This window comes from Ambystoma mexicanum, chromosome 1q (genome assembly GCF_040938575.1).
Source record: "Ambystoma mexicanum isolate Mex_15411 chromosome 1q, UKY_AmexF1_1, whole genome shotgun sequence".
Classification (NCBI taxonomy): domain Eukaryota; kingdom Metazoa; phylum Chordata; class Amphibia; order Caudata; family Ambystomatidae; genus Ambystoma; species Ambystoma mexicanum.
In genome coordinates this window covers 455,892,472-455,916,133 of record NC_090922.1, presented here as the reverse complement: position 1 = coordinate 455,916,133, position 23,662 = coordinate 455,892,472, and the positions used below count along the sequence as shown (strand labels likewise).

General features: G+C 44.2%; 1 protein-coding gene across 2 annotated transcripts in view; it reads left to right on the top strand.

Annotated features, from left to right (window-relative positions):
• Positions 1 to 23,662, top strand: part of LOC138528609 (sialic acid-binding Ig-like lectin 13) — a 295,789-nt gene that overhangs the window by 183,665 nt on the left and 88,462 nt on the right. For both annotated transcript variants that reach the window (XM_069640414.1, XM_069640405.1), the window contains one exon: positions 9,394 to 9,699. In XM_069640414.1, the coding sequence (XP_069496515.1) occupies positions 9,394 to 9,699 (306 nt within the window). The remainder of the gene's footprint in view (positions 1 to 9,393; positions 9,700 to 23,662) is intronic.

Here is a 23,662-nt window from a genome sequence, read left to right as displayed (position 1 = left end):
CTATCACCAAGACGCTAAGGCCCTCCACAACATCTATGCCACAATCCAATCGTGGATGGCACTCATTGGCCTCTGCCGAAACGGGGAGAAGACTGAAATTCTCATCCTGGGCCAGAAAAACACTATAACAAAGCTTAACCCCCAGTACGCCAATTTCAACATAGACAACTCAACCATCCCAGTATCATCTTCCGTCAAGCCACTAGGGGTTCACATTGACGCAAATCTATCTATGAACAGACAAACCAGCGCCATAACCTCTGCATCAGCCCTCGGCATCAAACTCATCAACGCAATCAAATCTTACTTATCGTGCCCAACCTCCTAGCCATAGCTAGAGCAACCATAGGCGCCAAACTCGACTATTGTAATGCTCTCCTAGCTGGCACCTCCGCCAAGAACATTCATAGATTGCAAACCATTCAAAACAATGCCCTAAGAGCCGCACTGAGCATCCCTAGAAGAGACCATATATCTCATGCCAGACATGAAGCACGGTGGCTTCAGGTCAAAGACCGCATTACCCTGAAAATCCTTACCATCACACATAGATGCATTAACAGCACCGCTCCCGCCTACTTAGACGAAACTATATCAAAAACAACTTCCACTAGCCCCACCAGAGCTCAGTACACCAACCAGCTACACATACCTCGCATCAAGAGAGTCACAGCCGGAGGGCTAGGCTTCTCTTACATTGCACCAAAACTATGGTACTCACTCCCTGCCACCCTCAGAGCTGAAACTTCCATCTCCGTCTTCCACAACAACTTCAAGACCACTCTCCTCTATGAGTAACACGACCTCCTACCCTACCCCTGTCTTGTATATTGTAACATAAACACAAATGTGATATAACTATTTTATAAACCTGTATATATACTGCTATCCCTGCTCCCTAGGTAACATATGTATGATTCACAACCCTGTTACTAAGCTTTGCGCTGTAACAAGTGCCACAATGTCCTCGGACTGCTGTGCGCTATATAAGTACGTATAAAACAAAACAAAACAAACTGTAGATTTTAATGACATGAGGCTCAATTCCTTGCGAATGGCTGCCAGAGGGGTTGAATTTGGAAGGTACAAAACACAGCACCAGAAGAGCATTTTCAGTTTAGCCAAAGGTTATCCGGTAGCGATGGCATGGCTTCCACCCCGTAAGTCAAACTCGGAACCACCTTTGCCTTGTAGAATTTGATGGTAGTAATCAGAGTGAAACAACCATATTTCTTATTGATAGTTTTTGCTTGAGCTACAAGGGCTTTTGTCTTCCCATAGAGGTGCTGCATGGGGTTTCAGTTCCGTTGTTACTAATGATTACTCCCAGGCATCGAAAATGATCCACCTTTTCCAACATATTCCCATCAAGCCTTATTTTCGTTTTTTCCTTTTTCCTTGTTTGTTTGTCAAAGGACATTATTTTTGTTTTGTCCTTATTAAGTTCTATATTATTATGGTTCAAATATTTTTGCAGATTTATCAGCTGTCTCTGTAGGCCGATCATAGTCATGTCCATCAGTATGATATCATCTGCATATTTGATTCTCAATATTTTGTCATCACCCAAGAGAGGAGGAAACATTCTGACTTCGCTTTCATGGTCTTTGTAATCGCTGGTGTAAGCGTTGTATAATGCTGGGGCCAAAGGGCACCCCTGCTTCAACGCCTCTTTCTGTCCTTACTTCAGTTGATAGGAGGCCTGCGTTGTTCAACCTGACTTGGATGAATTTATCAGTATACAGGGCTCGAATAGGGTTCAAGATAGTTTCTGGACACTTGTTTGCCTTCAATTTGCCCCATAGAGCTTCCCTGCTGACCTGGTCAAAAGCCTGGACCAGGTCAACAAATGCTAAGAAAATCGGTGGTTTGTTTTTATTGCATCTTGCTTTAAGGATATTCAGTGCCAGAATATTTGCTGAGGTCCCCAGTCCTTTTACGGAACCCGCTTGCACTGGGTCTGCCGTGTTGCTTTCTCGAGTCCACTCTTGAAGCTTGTCCAAGGCCAATGATCCAAAAATCTTGCCTATGGTTTCGAGAAGGGCAATTGGCTTGTAGTGCCTAGTATCGTCTCTAGCACCTTTCTTAGAAATCGGGACAATGTGAGCATTTTTTTCCAAGAGGAGGGGATTTGTCTTGCCCTCTTGCAGCTGTCAAAAACCCTACTTATAAACTCAGCTCATGCCTCTGGGGGTTGTTTTAGATCCAGGTTGGAGATGCCATCAGTGCCCCCTGCTCTCGAGTTGTTTAACTTTTTTATTTTGTCCATGATGGTTTCTGGATCGTGTGATATATCCCAGTGGACCTGCAAGGGTACTGATGCTGGTATGGGAATAGGTTTGTTTGGTGGCTTTCTGTATAGGATGGTGAAATTATCAATCCACTTTTTTTCCTCACGTTATTCTGGAGCTTGTTTATTGGAGCGGTCGTTGGGTTCTTTATTAGTGACCAAAAGGCTGACAATGACTTGCCACTCAGTGTTCTCAATATTGATTCTGAGTCATGTTGATACAAAGTTACACAGTGATGTCTCAACCATGCTTTGTACCTTTTGACCTCCATGTGGTTATGAGTAAATTGTGATCACTATGAGTAGTACGCAGAATTTCGATGGCTGTTATCTGGGCCAAGAACTCTCTTGATACATATGTATGATCGATATTAACACCTCCCCCCAGATTTTCCCATGTGCCGATGTTCGATGATTTCACTGATTTCAGCCAATGTAAGTTATGGAAATCCATCACGTTCATTAGGGATACCCATTGCCGGCCCCGCGCTTCTCTGTCCACTGGCACAGGTTTTCTTTTTGTCTGTTGGGCTGGATCTTGACAACAGACGTTTAGGTCCCCGGTAATTATCACATGATTTATTTCAAAGCTGTCCCATGCATCTTCTATTAATGTTTACATACTCTCTAAAAAGGATTCGGTGGTTATTGCAGTGGGGTTCCAGTAAATACTTATCAGGAGGATAAGTTCGATTTTGGCTGCACCCTCAGTAGTCCGGGATTGCTGCCAATCTAATACGGTTGCTAATATAAATTCTGTGGCCTGAAGGCAGGTCTTATTTGATAGGCCGCATCCTCTACATACTGCGGTGAGCAATCCCGATCTGGGACGCCACTTTGGTCCTTTTTTTGAGCAGGAAACAGAGATGTCATATCCCTCGAGAGTTGGTTGTGCACAGAGCCAGGTCTCCTGGAAACACAAAAGGTCAAAGCTTCCCAAATTGTCACCATTGTTGGAAGTTAGATGGCTAAATCCTCTTGTGTTCCAAAAGCCTGATTCGAGGGTATTTTCTGGCGGTTTTAGGGGCTGGTTTGGGCGGAAACCTGTCCTAGCTGCCATGTCCTTCCTCTCTGGTGGCTAACATCTAGAATTTCTCTTTTCTTTGGCGGCTTTCCATGACCAATTAGTCGTTGATGGACGATGCAGACCGCGGGTCCTACTGCGGTCATCCCTCTTCCTAGGCCTTTCCTCCGACTGGGATGATGCGGTATGGCCTTTTCGTGGGTGAGGTCCCCTGTGGGCTCTTTCCCTTGGGGTTTTTTCCCCTAGAGCGCGGTCTTCCTTATTGCTGGTCTGCAAGATGTTAAACCTTTTTTTCTTTATTTAATCGTGTCCTGTGAGTTTTTGGAGAAGTTTCCTGTGGTTTGATGGAGTTTTAAATGTCCAGATTGAACCAGAGAAGACTTCTCTGTCGCATCACCTGGGTGATCCTGGTGGGTCTTCTTACCCGTGTGGTCTTTTGGCATTTTCTCAGTTCTTAAGCCGTTCCTGCTATCGCTCTGGGGAGTTGATTCTCCTTTTAGCTTGCCATCTGGATTGGTTTCACTCAGGTTGTAGCCCACGTCAAGGAGATAGTGCGTCGCTTCCAGTAGTATTTTATTAATTATGGGTGAGTCAACATGAAGGAATGAGCTGTTGTTACCCCTGATCCCGTTTGGTTCCACCACTTTAAGATAATTTGATACAAGGGGTCTGAGGCACAGAATTTGCTTGAAGAGGTCAGCGATTGTGCAGCGATTTAGAATCAGGTTGTCCTTTAATGGTCTTGTTCTCTCCAAGAGGAAGGTTCTACTACGTTGAGGGATCAGCGAGGAGGGGTCTTGGTTGATTTTCTTGGTGTATTTTATTGTCTCAGAATGGTTACTGGACTTATATATCCTCTCTCTAGAGTTTTGCTCCCTTCTACTTGCCTCAAGGGATTTCACAGGGGGTCTTGGATTCGGCCTCAGCTTTGTGGGTACTGTCTCCCAAATTGAAGGGGATCTTTTCCTTACTTGTTTAGCGGCTTCAGATCTCATTCCCCGGTTGGTGTCGTCCCCGCTATCCGTATGGGTGATTTTTGCTCTTTACATTCATCCCTTTGCCTTGTTGAGAAGGCTTTGTGATCCGCTCCTGTAAATGTCCATTCCTTTCCGTGGAGTTCCTCTCATTTGCAGGCTTCTTAGCAGTTGGTAATCTACCTTTGGTAAATGATAGTTTCGCTGGAGGTTCTTGGGAGACTATCTCTGCTTCCGTTTGCTAAATTTTTCTCTTTAATGGCTGATTAGCTGACAGTTCAGAGTCTTCTACTGAGTATATACTCATGTTCATAAGATCAATTGATAGAGTCTCGTCGTCAGACTCTGATGCCGGATCTTTGCGCACTTGATTTTTATCCTGAATCTTCTCACATAGGGACTGTGAGATGATCTTTTTTTTGTGAAGCACCTGTTTTTTTAATGGTTATTTAGGGTTGCCTTTGAAGATCCTACATGGCTTTTTAGGCTGAATATGTTTGTTGATCCAGAAGCAGATGATTCAATTGTCAGAGCTTTTTGAGAAAGAATCCCAATTGACACTCACAGTGTTTCTTTCTGAGTGTCTTGCGATATGCTCATGAGACTGGAGTGGAGTCCACATGAGTTTGACCAGAATCTGCATTGAACAAGCCCATTCCCATGGGTTGAACGGACCCTCCCATGAGATGCTCAGGTCTCTCGAAGTCCCCTAAATAGACAGTTGTCAGTATTTCGGGCTCAGAAGTTGTAAGACAGGTTCACTTTTTCTCTCTTACGTTTGCTGTTAAGTACCCTTCCAGAAAAGCTAACTTTGTGCTCATGATGGCTAACAGCATAGTATGATCCTCCTGGGCCTCGTTCAATTTGCAGAAAGGGGTTAAAGGTATATACAAATGACTCGGAGTCAGGGGCTTCCTTATCCTGTTTTTGCCTGACTGCTTTTTTACACCATTTAGACAGATACAATGTATTCGAATTACTTAATCCTATGGTCTGAGTCCCTATGTCTAACTAAATGTCCCTATATTTGCTAATTGGCCCTCTCTACAGGTAAGGGTCTCACCCTCGGTTGTTACTAATATTACACCGGTCAAGGGTACACAAAAGGAGGTGAAGTCTATCCCTATCTTTGCTCACTACTTTCCTGTCTGCTAAAATGTTGCCCAAATCATCAAGGTCGATATTTTTACTTTCATCTCTTTGGATCTGTGTGGCCCACAGTACTCAAAGCCTTGATTTTACTACTCAAGGAATTTCTAAAACCAAAAAAGCTACCAATCTTGTTGGGGCTGCTTATTTTAAAAAGATGCTACTATGTATGTGCCGTGTCTACCACTTCCGTTTGTATCGAACACGGGATCTAGGTCATCACTCCTGAATCTGTTGGTTTTATTAGTAACAACCGAGGGCGAGCCCCTTACCTGTAGAGAGGGCCAATTAGCGAAGAAAGGGGTTAAAGCAATGGTGATTGTTGACATGATTTGCATCAGGTCTGTTTTCTTAGCGGGAGAGTCTCTGGCTGGTGTACGAGGGATTTCGCTCAAGCTCCTTTGTTGGCGCCATGAGTCACAGTGAGCAGATTGATCGCAGGTTCTGTCACAGTCTCTATGTTCGTTAATGGATTGGCATGTGTGCTCAGGTTCTGGGGTTTTTGTACTATAATTTACAGCCCTCTTGCATACATGATCCACTGGCCAGAGATTAGTGGAAATCTCATAGTCGGTGTCTTCCGGTAACTGATGGACTGGGTCCTTGCCAGGGACAGTGGTCTCGCCTCCCGATTCCGTCTGGCCTCCCCTGTTGTCACCTGTGATAGTTGAAGTGAACGCAGTTTGTAAAGCCGTGTTTTTTGATGTTCCTCCACAAGAAACACCTTTTCCATCCAGGGATAAATCTTGTGGGATTGTGTTAGTTTGAGGGGCCCGCAAAGGGGGCGGGTTTGTTCACCGGGTTGGAGCCTTAACAGTGATGTGCCATTTTAGTTGGTTTGAGGCTAGAGTTGGCTTGTGCCCCAGATTAGATGGATTCTATAGGCCAAGTTCTATCTGTCGAGGGCCCTGCTTGTCGGGGGTACTGGCCCCTGGCTGTTAAAGCACTCGATTTGTTGGTCCCTCTGCCACTTCTCAAATTTCATCATCGGAAAGTTCTGTTTGTTTTTCTGAATATGAGTCAAATTTCTTTTTAAAGAATGCTTCGAACTCTTTTGTCTGCAATTGTTGTTTCATAAGGTTGGCTGTTGTTTTGCGATATGGGAATCTGCCTACAGCCCCGCGTCTCGTTTAGCTTTTCTTATTGCTCTGATGCGTTTTTGTTGGTGGATTGCCTTTAGCTGCATTTCCCTTCAAGTCTTGTGGTTTAGGCAAAACCTGTAGCTCCGCAAGGGGTTCCTCACTTCCAGCCTCTATGTTGGAATTAAAGTCACAACCTTTACTTGTCGGTATAGGTGATTGAACATTTTCCCGCAGTGTGCTCTCCCTAGCGGAGCATCTTGGAGAGCCCACGTTCTGATCCGGTGATTCCCCGGAGACCTCCTCTATCTGATCCTCCCAGAGGTTTTGGGGATTTTTCATGACGGGCAGGGGCATGCCAGCTCTTCCTTATCCGACTCGTTAGCGTAAGATACAGGTGACAAGTAGCAAGAAGGCAGGCCTGTTAGATCTTCAAATGCAGGAGAGTCCTGTGCAGCGTGGAAGTCAATTAATGGGTGGAATTGGAGGCAGTGGCATGTCCAGACTCTTTTGACTGGGGTGGCCCAAGTTGGGAACGTTGATATGGTGAGTTTATCCCATTCATATGGCCTCAACACACTTGTGGGTGAACACCCTTGTGAACTGGAGTCCAAGTATGTAGATTGTTGGACTGAGTTGAATGCAGGTGAGCATTAGGCCGATACAGGGGCTAGGTGGGCTGGCCGTGTTCCACCGAGCAACCCAAGATGGCCAGGCATGTGATGGGTGGTGGGGGAGGTCAGAAGATCTAGAGAGTGCAATACATTTGCTATGTGACCAGCTTGACTGTAATTTGCCATAGGTGTAAACTATATTCTGGTGCCGGAGATTCGTTATCTGTCCAGATGGACCAAATTCTGTCATAGGTTGTAGCTGTAGTCTGATGGCTGTTGTGCTTTGTGTATTAGAGGTGGGGGACGGATGTGGGTGCATGTGGGTTGTTTGCCATACCGGCGGCTGATGTCCACCTTGTGGTGTTTGACTACGTACCTTGGTAAGTAAGGACTGCAAGGAGCTGGAAGATCGTAGCAGGAAAGGAATTACTGCAGGTAGCTGTAATTCTGTTGCAATGGTAGGCTGACAGACAAGGAGTAGAACAATAGAGAACGAACAGGAGCAGGACAAGGAGCCAGAAAGGAGTAAGACCGTTCCAGAACAGAAGAATGGTAGGGAGGAAAACAAGAAGGCAAGGACAAGGAACGAAAAGGACACAAGAGCGCAATGCAAATGACCGGCTTACCCGAGAGTTTGCAACTCATCGGTCCTCGGTTGCTGCTGTCTAATACTAGTACTGGAATTAGTGAAAGTAGTATGATCCAGATCTGGAGGCTGTGAAAGTGGCATGATATAGAACTACCCAAGGCAGTGAGAGTGGCATTGAAGAGCAGAACAGGGCAAAAAAAGATGACATGAGCCTGAAATGGAGACATTGACATGGGGTAGAACTGGAGCAATGAGGTTGACAGGGGGCAGAACTGTAAGCAGTGAAAGTGTCATGATCAGAACTGAAGGCAGTGTGGGTGTCACAGAGTAGATCTACGTCCAGTGAGAGAGGTATGGACAGTACTGAAGGCAGTGAGAGTGACGTGCTGCAGAACGGATGTATGAGATTTACTCGTATCCCCTCTCTCCTCATTCTTTTCAAGTTGTTTACTGCAAAATGAGGGGGAAGTCCCCACGACCCACCCTTTTCAAACCTCTCTCAACACCCCTTTTTATTTGCAGTAAAAATTATTTTAAAAAGTGGCAAAATGGGATTAGGTCAGATGGAATGTGGTGTAAGTGACTTTATCCGGGCAGAACTGAAGGCAGTGAGAATGGCACAGGGCAAAATCATAGGCAATGGGAGTGGCATTGAGAAGGACTGGAGGCATCGAGAGTGGCCTGAGTTCCAAACAGGGAAAGTTAAATGAAATTTGGAGCACAGCTGGGGGAAGGGAGAGTGGAAAAAGTCAGTACAAGGGAAAGAGTGAAATTAGGGCATATTAGGGGGAAATTGAATAGTGCATTTGAAGTATTGCAATATTTCATGGGTTCTGGCTATGGAACCTTTTGAGAATGCTGTGGCTTTTAAAAAAAACAATTTTAGCCAAACAGACTGAGTTGTAAAATGCACCATTTTCACCAATTTTTTAATTGTTGGGAACTTGTTTGGGTGAGGAACCCACATTAACTGAGTGGATATTTTTTGTTTACTGTGCTTATACGACATTTGAGACAACATTTACGTGCTAGTACTATAAACAAATATGTCATGTCACACCCAACTGTCTCCAACTTCAAAGAAGATGCTTCAAGCCAAAGCATCCACTCTACCTAATTAAAAATGTGAGCAGGGTCACATTTTCACATTCAACTAATGATCCATTCCTTGTACTATTTCTTGGAGGAAGTAGGAAGGCAAATGGATGAATATCTATGAACACATAGAAGGTCTGTGTATCCCAGAGGCACAGCTTGCTAATGAATATACCCTCCAGCAGGCAGGGGTACAGTCCCAAGGGTTTGGCCAAAGGTCACACCCTGTACAAAAGGCCTTCTGAGTTTTTCTGCAGGCAATGCCCTGCAGCTCTGTAAATATGGTTTCTGTGGCCTGTGTGCACAGCAGGCGCAGTCATATTGAGGCTGGCTATGGAGCCTGCAGGGTTTTGAATGACTCTTTGGTCATTTTGATTCCAACTGGTGCACCAAACATGCACTGTCCCTATCTGCCTGTCCTACATGGGGTCAAGAAATGTGAGTTCCTCTATACATGTTGCACAAATCCGGTGGTTATATTCAAGCCTGCCTAAATTCTTAAGAAATACATGCTTCTAACTGTTAACACCAATATGGAAAATGATTGTAGCTAATTTCATTCTGTTTTCTCCTGAGTAGAGCTGACAGAGAAGCCAGTGATCACCCTCCCAGGTGCCCTGGTTGAAGGCATCACAGCCCTGGCCACCTGCACATTTCCTAAGAAATGCTCTGGAGAACCTCCCAAGAACATTCAGGAGAGGATGTTGAACATACAGCATTCTCAAAGTAACACAACCATAACACTGGAAGATGGGACACAGAGTCACATGTCTACAATGGCCCTCAAGCCCTCTAGAACACAGCACAACACACTCTTGACCTGTGAAGTGGTGTTTCCACTGGCAAACGTTTACAGCAAGCAAGTAGTTCTGTTAACTATTGAAAGTAAGTATAAATGTTCTCATTATCAAATGGGATTTGAGATTATGAGTGTTCAACAGTGGTTTTATTGACAGCTTCTCAGTCTACCGTACCTTGAACCAGTGGTGTAACACAAAATGTGGGGGCCCCCTTCGAGCCCTGCTGAGGGGGCCCCCTCCAAGCTTCACAAAGAAACAACGGGAATGCCACATCCTCCAGGTGCCGGCCTGGGCCACCAGGCATGTGCAAAGGACTGTGCTTCTGATGGGAGGTGTTGCGCACGCCCTAGATAAAGGATGTATGTTTTCTAATCAAACCCTACATCTTTCAGCTAGTGTCAGAACAATGGGCTGGCAACGTCTTTCCGTTGGTACCCAAGAGTACCAGCCTTCATAGTGCACAAACCAGTAAAATCATTATGAGCATGCTAAGGCAGCAGTTTGGTGCTGGGAGGGTGGACGGATTCCTGAGGGGGCACTGGCATTGTAAACAATTCCAAGGTCAGTGGTAGCAGCTGAACATTTTTAGTGGAGGGGCATGAATATCTCCCACAAATTAATGAGCGGATGGGCCTTTAATCACCTTAACCCAAACATGCCCTCCACTTAAGAAGTGAGTACACAGTTGTACATAAAGCAGGTTTATTGTACAATTATCGCGGGAGCTGTTAGATGGTGTTGAAGGACCAAACTAACCCAAGTCTCAACAACCAACATCAGTTCACATCTTATATACATGTTTGCATCAGTTAAGCACATGGTTAAACATTGGTATTGAAATGTAATTCATTACTAGCAATAACTGGCCTAAGCTCTTAAGCCTTGTCTTTTAATTTGCACATGGTTCGTGTAAATATTTCAAGTGCCATGAGGAAGGCTAGGTAAATAACTTCTCTTTGAGTTAGCGATACTATCTCATTCCCCGGGTCACTGTTCCTTTGAAACTTTACAATCCTCAAAACTGCCACTTAATTGCATAATTGAAATTTCTGGGTAGCCTTGGTCACTGAATTACCCTGTGTTCTACTGCTGATGAAAAATAAATAACAAAACTTCTTCTGTCACTCTCTCTGGCATCAGGAGATTACATCTACTGTCTATGATACTTAGCAGACCCTAAAAACTCATTGCTATTTTCTACAGCTTTGCTGACTGCAAAGGTTTGTGAAGTTACTTATTTGCTTTTCAGCTGGCTCCTAAAACCTCACAGAACCAGTTTCAAAGTTCACTTTGCAAAAACAGCCCTTGAGTACTGTGTTTTGATTCATTTGTGAAAAATCCACTATATTGAGATTTATGAATTCCCCATGTATTTGTATTAATGTGCAAGTATGTCTTTACATTTGGTGGGTTTGACATTTTATCTTTGTATGAGCGTGCAAGCTAATGTATATCAATTTCTAGACAAACAGTAACACTAAAATAACATATCCCATTGATAATTAACTACACTTTGATACATATGAAATTGCAACATTGCACCCAGTTTGTTGCCACCCTCAGTTGTTAAAACAACGCGTGCAACATGAACCCCTCATTATCATGGAGACCTACAGTGACCACCGCAACATTAATGGGAGTGACTGAGTGTAGTGAGGGAGCCCTTGTAATGTAGTAAGTCTGGGGCCGGTTCTCACCTGAGAATGGTTAAAATGTTTTGAAATAGCCCATTTTATGGTAAAGGTTTGGAAGAAAATGGGGTAAAAAGCCATATACATTTAGTACTGTAGGGTAACATGAAACAATCCAGTAGATACTATTTCACCAACAGTACATGGGAGTATTTTACAAAATGTTCATGATGGCTGTGTTTACAATATACGCAGGCATTGCCACTTTAAGTCACTTTTATGAAGCTGCAGCCACAATCTATCTATGCAAATAACAGACACTGTAAATATCTTTTATAAATCTGGAAACAGAATCTATGCCAGTAATGATCATTGTAAATACATTTCATGATGCTGCAGACACAATCTATGCCAGTATGTTGACTGTAAATTACTCCCATGATTACAAGCATCCACTAACTATGCCAGCGTGGACTGCCAAAACACTTTCATGAAAATGCAGGCCACAATGTATGCTATTATATAACTGTAAATATCCCATGAAGTACGAACACACTATACAAGTAATAGTCAATACAAATCACTTATGTTGCCAATCTTATGACCCAGTCACATGCTCCACATGCAAAGGTTCTCAACTATTAAGACCGGGAGAAAATCCTTGCCTTCTCCAGGGCTGGGGGGAGGGGTCAATACAAAGGGCCTCAGCACAGATATCAGTGTACCCAGACTATACGTTTCAGGTTCAGAAGAGAAGAGCACAATTCATTGTGACAAAAGCACGGCTACGAAAAGCAGGCTTAAAGTACATGTTGCTGTACCCAGCGAAGCTGAAGGTGCTTCACAATGTAAAGGTACTATTCTTCAAGATGCTGATGGAGGCGCAAGACTGGATGGACAGAGCTCAGATCCCAGATGTCACAGAAAAGGGCCCACAATAGTGAACTGAGTCAAGTGTGAACTGCAGGATTGGGTATACCTTGCATTGCCTCACCGAGAAGGTCCAGATAGGCTGGGCGGGGACTGGACATGCACGAAAAGATGGGGACCATTGCTTATTGGGAGTATGGATGCAGATGATGTTTAAAATAACAGGAGCAGGTCTGAGTCAGTAGAGTGAACGCCAAGAGCAGACTCACTACCCCCTGAATAATAGTAGTCTTAGGGTTTCAGTATAGAGCCCGCCCGTAGGGCACCAGGAGCCTGGCCTAGCGGCTTGGCAGAACGGAGCGGAAACAGGGTAGTCCCAGCATGTTTTGCATAGTGAGACCTGTTAAGTTTTAGTTTGGTTTGGAATGGGGTTGGGGAGTGGAAGTGCATCGAACTCCTACTGAGGCGGGCAACAGGTTGGTGGCCTCATTGATACCCTGGGCTTAGTAGGGTAACGGCTGACAAGGTCAAAATTATGACGTGGGATTCCGGGGGGCTTAATAATTATGTATAACGTAGAAGAGTGAGCATGTATCTTAAGATGAATAAGGTAGGGATAGCACTGTTCCAGGAAACGCATTTAGATACACAGAAGCAGACAAACCTGGCGAGGGGGTGGGGTGATGGTGGGTTCCGCTTATTCGACATATGCGAGAGGGTTCCTCATTTGGGTGGACCCTGCTGTTCCATTCAAGTGCTGACCACGAAGATTGATAACGAGGGTAGGATGGCTATGGTACACGGCATGTTGGAGAATCGGGACATTTGCATTGTTAACACGTATGCCCCCAACCATAATGCCACAGTGTTTTTTAAATCATTGTATGTGAGGCTGGGACCTTACAGGAGTGGGACTCTGATTTGAGGAGGGGACTTTAACTGCACACTGGACCCTACAGTGGATAGATCGGATGAAAAACACAAGAGGCTGTCTCCACCAGCTAAGGTATTGAACTCGCTGCTGAAGCACTTTCGGCTACGAGACCTCTGGTGTGCACAACATGGAGAAGACAGGGAATTCTCTTATTATTCTGCCCCACACAAGGTGTACACAAGAATTGATTATGTGTTCGCATGTGGGGAAAATGAAGCAGAATTCTCGGAAGCGGAGTACCTAGCCAGGGTCCTGTCAGACCACTCCCCGCTCGTAGTGAGCTGGCAAGTGTCACCCCCAAGACCACATGGAAGCTGAGAAGAGGGTCACTGCTAGACAAAGCATTTGCTGAGCACATTCGGAATAGGATGGTTCAGTATATTAAAGTAAATGAGGGGAGTGTACGGAAGATGGACACGGTATGGGAGGCGTACAAGGTGGTTATCACAGGGGAAATGATGGCAAAGTCAGGGGGGGTGCAGAAAGTCAATATCAAGGAACTACAAAGCATGGAGGAGAAGCTGAAGGTATTGGAAAGGGAGGTGAAGGTAAACGAGGAGCACACAAAGGAAGTAATAGAACTGAAACGACATGTCTAAAGCAATGGGACAGTTGGGGAAGTTTAATTATATGAAATACATCGACAAATCAAAAGCTAGCCTGGTTGTATAGACGGAGCGACGCCAGATCCCCGATATGTTCTATCTAGGCTGGGGGCCGGGAGGTGTTATATACACAAGTGGGTATCAATGAAGTTTTCTGTGAACACTACAAGGCACTGTACGTGGTATCCCGAGTGGGAGAGGAAAGGGACTTGCCACACGTACTAGGCCTCATCACCCTATCCCGACTAGATGCACTACAAGCTGAGTCAGTAGAGGCGCCCATAACACCAGAGGAGGTTGTAGCTACCATCAGGACTCTGCCTATATGCAAAGCTCCAGGCACTGATGGTCTCCTGAGCAAAATGTATAAGACTTATGGCGATATGCTGGCGCCACTGATGCTGAAGACGTATAATGAGGCATATGTGGACCATATACTCTCCAACAGTCTGAGAGAAACCCTGATAGTGCCATTATTAAAACCAGATAAGATAAGTACAGATTGTGGATCCTTCAGGCCACTGTCACTGTTGAATCAGGACAGCAAGATCCTTACAGTGATTTTGGAAAATAGGATGCGCAAGGTGATACAGGTGCTGATCCATTTGGATCAGACCGGGCATGTACCAGGGAGGAACATTACAGGGAACTGCTAGGCCCTGAAGACCCTCCACATATGGAAACTAAGGCACAATCACCATATACTAGTGATACGACAGATACGAGGTTCGATTTTCCAAGTACTATGGTTTATTGTAAAGTATGCTCAGTCGGCTGACTAGGTCTAACGTCTCGCAACGTGTGTCACCCAGACCTCGTGTGATGCAAGAGAGAGCGCATCGCTCAAGCAACACATATATACAAACATACAATCTTTAAAGGCACATCAAAACCGCCCATAATGTATCTTCTAGAGCTAGGGTTCTATGATTGACAATCAAGACAAATATGACACATTATGACAAGTTTCTTATTCAATCTAATTATACTAATTTTAGCAACAGTTGCAGAGATAGTTCTTTGTTATGGAGTACATAAAGCACTTGTTCAGCAAGGATATCGTGTTCGCGAGAGAGACACATTCCATAGCACGTTATCTACCCGTTTCTATTCGTGAACTAGGGGTCAGCCTGTTCTAAGGAAGATCCGCGAAGGAGGACCGTTAGAAGAGTATAATTCATGCTTTAACTGCCTATTGCTACAGCTTTAGTGAGTCAGGCCGGCACCTGCGCCGCTGATTAAATGCCGTTTCTGCTTGCCTCCAAGGACTTTGTGAGGGAGGAAAACAATGGGGGTCATTACGAGTTTAATAGCACCATGCCTGCCTCCAACCCTGTGTCTGGGTCCGTGGGGTCGGAATGGGGACTTACCGGGACATTCCGACATTTGCAGACCCGGTAAATCCCCATTCCGAAAACCATTCCACATTCCCATACGAGCCCCCACAGGGCTCAATGGGAATGGGGAAGGAGCTAATAACGGGCCAACAAATAGCGGGCCCGTTATTAGCTCCTTGGTCCCTTAGCGGGTCCTGGTAAGGGCGGCTGGTAAAACCAGCTGACCCTAGTGGGACCCGCTAAGGGACCATGGAATGCGGCAATAGGGGGTTAACGGCACCGGCATCCTTACCGCTACCGTTAACCCCTTACCACCGCACTCGGAATGAGGTCCAATGTATTTCTGTACTGTTTGGCATTCCTGTCTGGGTTTATCTTTCAACATGCAGGCTGTGGCCTTGCACCGGGTATGAGCTTTCAGAATGAAATACATTTTGCAAAGCGTTTGACAGAAAGGAAAAAATCAAGATGGCAGATGTAACACGAAATGGATGTCCTGTTGTTATACTGGTTGTACTGACTATTCTGTGTTTGCGATGTCGGCCACATGATGCGATTGGTTTCCGGCCAACAAAATATACATACTATACATGGTTAGGGTCGTTTCAAGACTAACAGGAACCTCAGGAGACTACACCATATGATCTACAACACTGAAGGTCATGAGGGAGAGTGTGTTTGCTTCACTAGATGTGACTAAGGCACTAGACTCGGTGCACTGGAATTGGTTGTATGTCACAATGACAAAGATGGGGAAAGGGCCCCAGTACATGAAATGGGTACAGCTGATATATACTGAACCGATGGCCAGAGTACGAACTGGGAGCGTATACTCAGACAAGTGGCAGCTATACAGGGGTACGAGACAGGGCTGCCCATTGTCTCCTGTGCTGTATATTATAGCGGCGCAGCCCATAGCGGAGTACTTGAGGCAGGAATATGGAGATGTGGGTATAGAGACAGGAGGGGTGAAACATGTAGTGTCTATATATGCAGATGACATGTTGATGTACCTGAATTAGCCAGCAGTAAATTTGCCATACATCTTCGAGATGCTGGATAATGCTAGTGCCCTGACGGGAATCAAAATTAACAAAAGTAAGACATGCCTATTCCCACTAGCCGAGATGGCAATGGTGGCAGAGGGGGACTTACCGGTCGTACAGTTGCCTTGGAGCAACTAATTTAGATTCTTGGGGATCAACATCCATTGAGACCCTGCACAGACACATGAAATTAATACAATTAGGGACACAAAAGGGCTGCTGAAATCCATAGAGTTCTGGAGTAAGTTACCTCTGTCCCTGATGGGTAGAGCGGCGCTGCTGAAGATGGTGGCGCTGCCGAGACTAATGCATTGTTTTGGAAATGTCCCGTATTACATTCCCAACAAGTTCTACAGAGACCTGGACAAGATATGTAGGGGGTTCCTGTGGTGGGAGGGGAGGAACAGGGTCGCCCTGAGCACATTGCAGAGACTGTATGAACATGAAGGGTTGAAAATGCCAAACTTCGAGTTCGAGTTATACTTCTTGGCATGCCAGCTTCAGCATGTCGTGCAGTGGATGGCCGTTGATCCTACGACAGAAATGGCACTGTTACAGCCGGCTATTATGATGAGATACCTAAGAGACCTGCTTTGGATTCCCCCGGGGAAGCAACCTCATTATCCGTCCTTGGTAGAATTGGGTATCCGAATTTGGAAAAGAGCTTGCGGGATCATGGGGCGGGTAGACCCCTTCTCACCGCAGGCACTGATAGTGGCAATTCTAGAGGGTAGACCGGGTAGTAGAGTGGTGGTACAGCCACGATGGGAGGAGTGAGGTATAGCTACAGTGGGGGACCTACGCAATGAAAAGGGGTTGATGACATTTGCAGAGTTGCTGGAAGCCACAGGTATATACAGAGGCCAGTTCCTGTTACATAATACAGTGGTGAAGGTACTGCGAGACAGACGGCCTAATAGTAACGACGAGACAATAGAGAGTAAAGGCATTGAGACATTGCTAGTGGTGGCGGAGGGCGGGCACGCCGTCTGTAGGATTTACGAAGTGTTAATAGATTGGAACTCCAGAGCAAATTTGAAATTCAGGGACAGGTGGGAAATGGAATTGGGGAAGAGGTTCGAAGATAAAGAGTAGGAGGAGGTGATGTTGGATCATAAAAAAGTTTCTAGGAATGCCAGACTGCAGTTTATACAATTGTACATTGCACAGAAAGCATACCTTACGCCTGCCACTATCGCGAGTTTTAAGAGCACGCAGAGGCAAGAATGCCCCAGATGCAAGTTGATAAACGCAGGATTAGTGCACATGTTTTGGGGATGCTCGATAGTCCAAGGGTTCTGGAGGGAGGCGGCACACAAGGCATCTCATGGTGGCATAGAACTGGATATCCAGACCCCAGAAACTTGCATGTTGGGCAAATACAAGAGAAATGTGAAAGATAAACTACTAAATAAACTTAAAGGCCTGATGTATATAGTAGCCAAACGCAGTATAGCTATGAAGTGGAAAAATGCTAGAGAGCCAAGCGTGATTGGTTGGTGGAAGGGGCGAGAAAAGTGGGCCACTGCAGAATCTGGAGCATGGGAAAGGGCCCTGAATGAACAAAGAACTGAACTGGGGATGGACATTCAACGATGGATTGCGTTAACTTTGACTTTGTTTGCATGCAAAGGTGAGGAAGAGGCCACACAGGCCGCAATGGGGGAGGAGGGTAGGTGCAGAGTGATTACAGGCATATAACAGGATGGGTCATGTGCAGGCTGAGTTGGGGGGTTATAATAGTAGTGGTAGAGTTAGAGGACAGACAAGATGTCATTATACTATACAACATTGAAAGTTTGTTGGTAATTGTTGTGGTTGTGTATATGCAAATTAAAAAAATGAACAAACCTTAGGAACCTGAATGGTTGGAACTCGACCTGGCTACATGATCAAATATGTTTGCAAGGATAGCCCCACACTGTGTGAGGGGCTGTAGACAAATAGGAACTTTTTTCCCCATTTGCTGGACATGCCCCATTATTCAAAAATTAGACCCTTTAACGCTATTGTTTGGTCTGCCCCATAGAGACTTTGCGAGGTATTGACTGCTGAGAATGTGGGAGGCATTGTTGCATGCAGGAAGACTTACACTGGTACAGAAATGGAAACATCCCTTCCCCTTCACAGATTGGAATTACTTCAAAAGGTGCAGGATATCTATCTGATGGAACAATTGACATATATGACCCATGAGGATATATCTTTCCTTATTCAAGAATAGGAGACATTTATAGAGAAACACACTAGACATCTAGATAGTTTTCCCAAGCGGGCAGGGAGGGCGTCTTTATCAACAAAAAAGGTTTAATAGCCCAGTACTTTAATTGGAATACCGATCAAGGTCAGTTAATATTTGGTTAAAAGGGTGAGTCCTAATATGGAATTGGCGTTATGATAGGTTTTACAAATCTCTCTATATGTGTTTATCAACAGGGATCGACTTGGAACATTGACTTGCATTTTAATAGGTGCATGAATTGACTTAAATTTTTAATCAGTTTACATCCTGATTTAGGCCCTTCATATTTTTGGGAAGGAAACATTATGCGTGAATGTATTCTGACCATTATGGGCCAAAACAGTAGTGGCGACTTCTAAATCTTTATGTCAACAGTGTGACATTTTCCATCCCATAGGGGATTTGTCACCACTAGAGGGTTATAGAGTGGTCTGGCATGTATGATTCGTACATGCTAGACGAGAGTGTCTAAGTGAGATTATTACTGGTGTTAACCTTTAATGTTTCCATCAAGTGACTGCAAGATGAAGTTAGACTGAATATATGGTCAGACAGTGAGACACACAGACACTATTCCTTCATACAGTGTATTTGAATACTGTTGTACTAAACTTGTTTTGCACTTTAATGCACTATGCACTTTATGGCATAGTGTTAGGGAGAATTCTCCAGAATGGCTAATTTCCCTTACCTACTGAGTCCCTCGGCAGCTTTGCTGGAATTCTAAGATTTATTTTTTTCACCTGGTAAGAGTGTGAGCCTTTTTTCCCACTCTTACATGTGTTTTGCTGTGTGTGTTTAACATGTTTAGAGTTCATAGACTAAAGAGCCTCACCTACTCCATAGGCATCATCTTTTTACTGTGTGTTACACAGCACCTTCAGTGCAGTGACACAGGGTTATCTTTTTCAGACTTTCCACTCCGACTCAATTTTTCTGGGACTGACTGCTCTCTCCCAGAAACATGTAAAGTTGCCATTGACTTTATTAGTCTTTTTAAACTCACAGACCCAGTACAAACTATCTTTCATAGAGTTCTGAAAAGGGGTAATAGTTATCCCTTTTTGTCTGTTTCTCATGGAAGATTGCTTTGTTCCCTTTTCATTAAGATTTGGCTGGTGGCAGTGGTAACTACTCTAATGTTCCTACCGCGATTATTTTATATAGCCTTGGTATTGTTTTAGGCTATCTTGGTAGCCTCGAACTGAAACCCGCTATACCATATATGTTTTTATATGTTTCCGGCTGGGTTTAGTTGCCATTTCTTTTTGTAAAAGTCTTTCTCGTTTTTTCTCTATGCGCCAAACCAGGTTTTGTTCCTTTGTTCGCCGACCTTTGGCGGGCCTCTGCACAGAAGCCCTCCTTAGGTGCCTGAATGTCTGAGCGGGACAGGTTGTGAGGGATGGGATTGAGACTCCCTGCACAGGGTCTCCTTGGAGACCCATGTCGCACTCTGGCATGATTGGCTGTGGTGACTGTCCCGGCGGGACAGCCACTCTGCTGTGTAATTGACAGCCAGGCTGTATGAATGGGGGAAAACTGCATAAAAAGCAGGTCTCTGGCACTGGAAAGGCAGAGTCGCCACTGGATCGAGAGAACCGAAGAGAAGCTAACAGAAGAGAACCTCTACCACGACTGAACCTCCCGGTGAAGCCTTGCTGCGGGTCCGAATCTTCAATTTCAACAACTGGGAAGATCTGCAAGGAATCTTCTCCCCTTGAGCTGGTGGGAACAACCAGTTCGCTAAACTGCAAGCCAGGTCTCCCTCCTCTGGTCGAATTTGCTGTACAGAGCTACAGTGAACCGGATAGCCAGGAGGAACGGACCCTACCTGCGTTTTAAGAAGCACATCTTTTATTTGTCACTTTGCTCTGCTGCTGGTTTTGTCCCTGGGCAGTGCAGGACCCTCCAGTCTTCCTCCTTCTTGTCAGTCCGACAGTCGCTTCAGGAACCGTGAGCCTGCAGGACCTGCCAGTAACGTCTATCTCAGCTACAGCATTCTTCTTCTCTAAAGGTAATGTGCTAACCCGGTTGTTCGTTTCGTCCAGCCACGGTGAAAGTGTGTGAAATCTTTCGCCAAACCGAGGGCTTGTCCTTCTCTATTCTTTAAAGTTGGAGCAGGCAGAATATAACAAATGAGTTGTTCTTCATGTACTTGACCCAACACTTGGACAAAATAATTGCTGACACTAGCATCGTGTGCTCTATCGTTCTTGGTGACTTAAATTTACATATTCTACCAACGATCAATAGCAGCTCTGGGTACGATGAGCAGACGTGATGCACTATTATGAAAGCAAGGGGGTATGTAATGGTAAACAATACTGTGGCCGGTGATGTCCCTGTCTGTGTAACCTGGTCTTCCGGCTCTCGGCAGGCAATTCTAGACTATATTTATATAAACAAGAAATGCCTACCTCAGGTACAGTCGATGAACGTGATCCCCTCGTTAGTGAGCGATCACAATAAACTCATCATGCACTTTAATTTTTCAGTGGGGCATCTTTTATCAGATCGAAACAGCTATCCACACTCTCTTAAAGTGAATAACAGCCGCACCCGTTTAAGTTGGAATCCAATGACGTTGAATCAGCTTAAACGGGATTTGGTCGATTCCCATAGCCCTCTATCTGTTGAAGATTTGCAGTGCTATGTCACTACGATGCAAAGTTTCAGGCAAGTAAAAATGCCTGACTCCAGCTTCAGACATAAGCTCACACACAGTTTTGATGCTGAAATTCAGCAAAGAAAGGCAGAGCTAAGGCAAGCCATACGTAATTTAAGGGATGATCCAGCCATTACCATATCAGCATCAAAGAGATTTCTGAAATCCAGATATAGACAATGGCTGAAAGGTCATAAGTGTTTGCGTTATCAAGAGGATGGAGAGAATATGCTGAGGCAAATGCTTACTAAATCTACTAGTGGCATTTGGCATTGCCTAAACACAGCCACCCATAGACTACAGTCTGCCGTGCTTACTTCTACACTTCCAAGTGAACAATGGTCTAAATATTTTCACACCATATATCGTTCTCTATTCTCAGGTCTCCTATTGGATTTTCGCAATATACACTTACCTCATACCTTTAGCCTGGACCAGGTAGATATCTTAAAATGTATCAAAACTCTTAGCCGATCCAGAGCGGTTGGACCTGACGGCCTTCATAATGCCATGCTTAAAGATCACCCTCTTGAATGGGCCTCTATTCTACATGAAATTTTTCAACACACGTTTCATGTTGGAGAAATCCCCAAATCATGGAAGCGTTCTATTATCTTGCCAATTTTCAAAAAGGGCGATAGGGCTGATCCTACATCTTATCGTCCTATCACCCTTCTTGATTGCCCAGGCAAGATTTTTTTGCACGTTTAATCTTGAGGCTATGCAATCTTTGGCTTGACACAAGTGATTCCTGTGATCCATTCCAAACAGGATTCTTACCTGGTTTAGGCACCGCCATCAATGTCATCACATTAAATTCCGTCATCCATCAGGCACGTCAACGATGTCAAGTGTTATACATGTCTTTCGTTGACTTCCGCATGGCATTTGATGCAATTCCACGGGAGCTGATGTATAAAAAACTTATGGACAGAGGCTGTCCTTGGTTTATTCTAAAGTGGGTCATCCAGCTGTACACGGGTACCTCTATTCAAGTTAGACTAAATAGTGAAGGCTTATTGTCGGACCCAATAGAGACTGCACAAGGCCTCAAACATGGCTGCATTTTGGCATCAGCGATATTCAATTTTTTTCTTTCTGACATAAAACAAGTTTTTGCTTCACTTATTACAGACTCCCCGAAACTTAATAATATTCAAATCAGGCATTTATTATATGCCGATGATATGGTTTTACTGTTGAAAACTGCGAATGGCCTCCGTGTCCTATTGAAAGCTCTGGACAGCTACACTGTGGAAAATTGTATAACTGTCAACATAGCGAAAACCAAGGTTATTCAATTCGGCACAAGAAAACAAAGAGGTGCTAACCATCAATGGCCCTTACAATGCACAACACTGGAAGCCGTCCCATCCTATATATATCTAGGCACTTTTGTCACAAACAACAGGAATCTTAATGCTCATGATCATTATGTAAAACAAAAGGTTGCGACAGCTGTCTCACAGACACGACTGATCAAAGCTAAATATTGCAAGTTCTCCTTGGTTCCAATAATTATTTACTATAAGCAGAAGTTTATTGCAGTAATAACTTATGGAGTGGAGGCTTCATTGAAGAAAACCTATTTTATTTACTGGACTGCCATAGAGGGATGTTATTGGAAACGAGTCTTGCCCATACCACTCTCCTATCCTATGTGTATTGTGAGACACGAGTTGGGCCTAGTGTCCTTATATGCCATTTGTAAATGGAAAATCTGTTCACTTTATAGGAAATGTGTCATGGCAGATAATAAATCGGGTCTAATTAAAGTGATTGCAAAGTATCTCTTACACTCAATGGATGCATTTCCCCAGGGTTGGAGGCAAAAAGCGCAGGAGATCATTAGCGAGACCGGGTTTAAACCCAAACCAAGCAAAAATAGAGAACTCGAACCAAGCAAAAATACGATTATGGGAGTATGATTGGATACAGACGCGACGCGCGTGCACCCATTATCAGGTTTTTGTAGATACTCCATTTAATCTCAAACGCTATGCTGCAGTTGAAAGTTACTTAGCCTTGTTTTCCAGTCCTCGATTGCGTGATGATTTCCTTCGCTTTCGATTGACTCTTTGGCCCACAAATGAGTTACTGTACAAACGCAAATTAGTACCTGAGAATGAGCGCCTTTGCCGTTTTTGTAAGGTTTCTCCAGAAACGCTGAAACATCTGTGCTCAGTCTGCCCTGCGTTACTCATTCAAAGAATCAAGCATATGAAACCCTTGCTGATAGATCGTATAATTCTTACCAGTGACAGATTGTGGGAACTGCTATTTCATACTAATAACCAGCCATTGAGATATGCAATATTGAATTTCTTGTACAGTTTGAAGTTGAAAGACAAAAGATTATGATTGCATGCATTTCTTTCCTGTGATATTCTATTGCTTATCATTTTTTGTTCAATGAAGAGCTATTGTTGTTTCATATTGCTAGTTTGTCTGACCAAGTTGAGTTGTTATTTTTATCATTTTATAGTTTCCCTTTTTTCCTTTCTTCTTATGTATGTTATTCTGTTTGTTTGAGAGTTTGGTATTGTTTTAATGGATTTCAATAATATTATGTAATTGAATTTGTTGAAAAATCAAGTTTACTTGGTTAAAACAACTTTCTAATAAAAAAATAAATAAAGTAACTTTTCGTCTGACCAACTTCGTTCTGAACTCTTGGCAAAGACTTAACCGCTAACTACTCTGAACTGTGTGATCCTC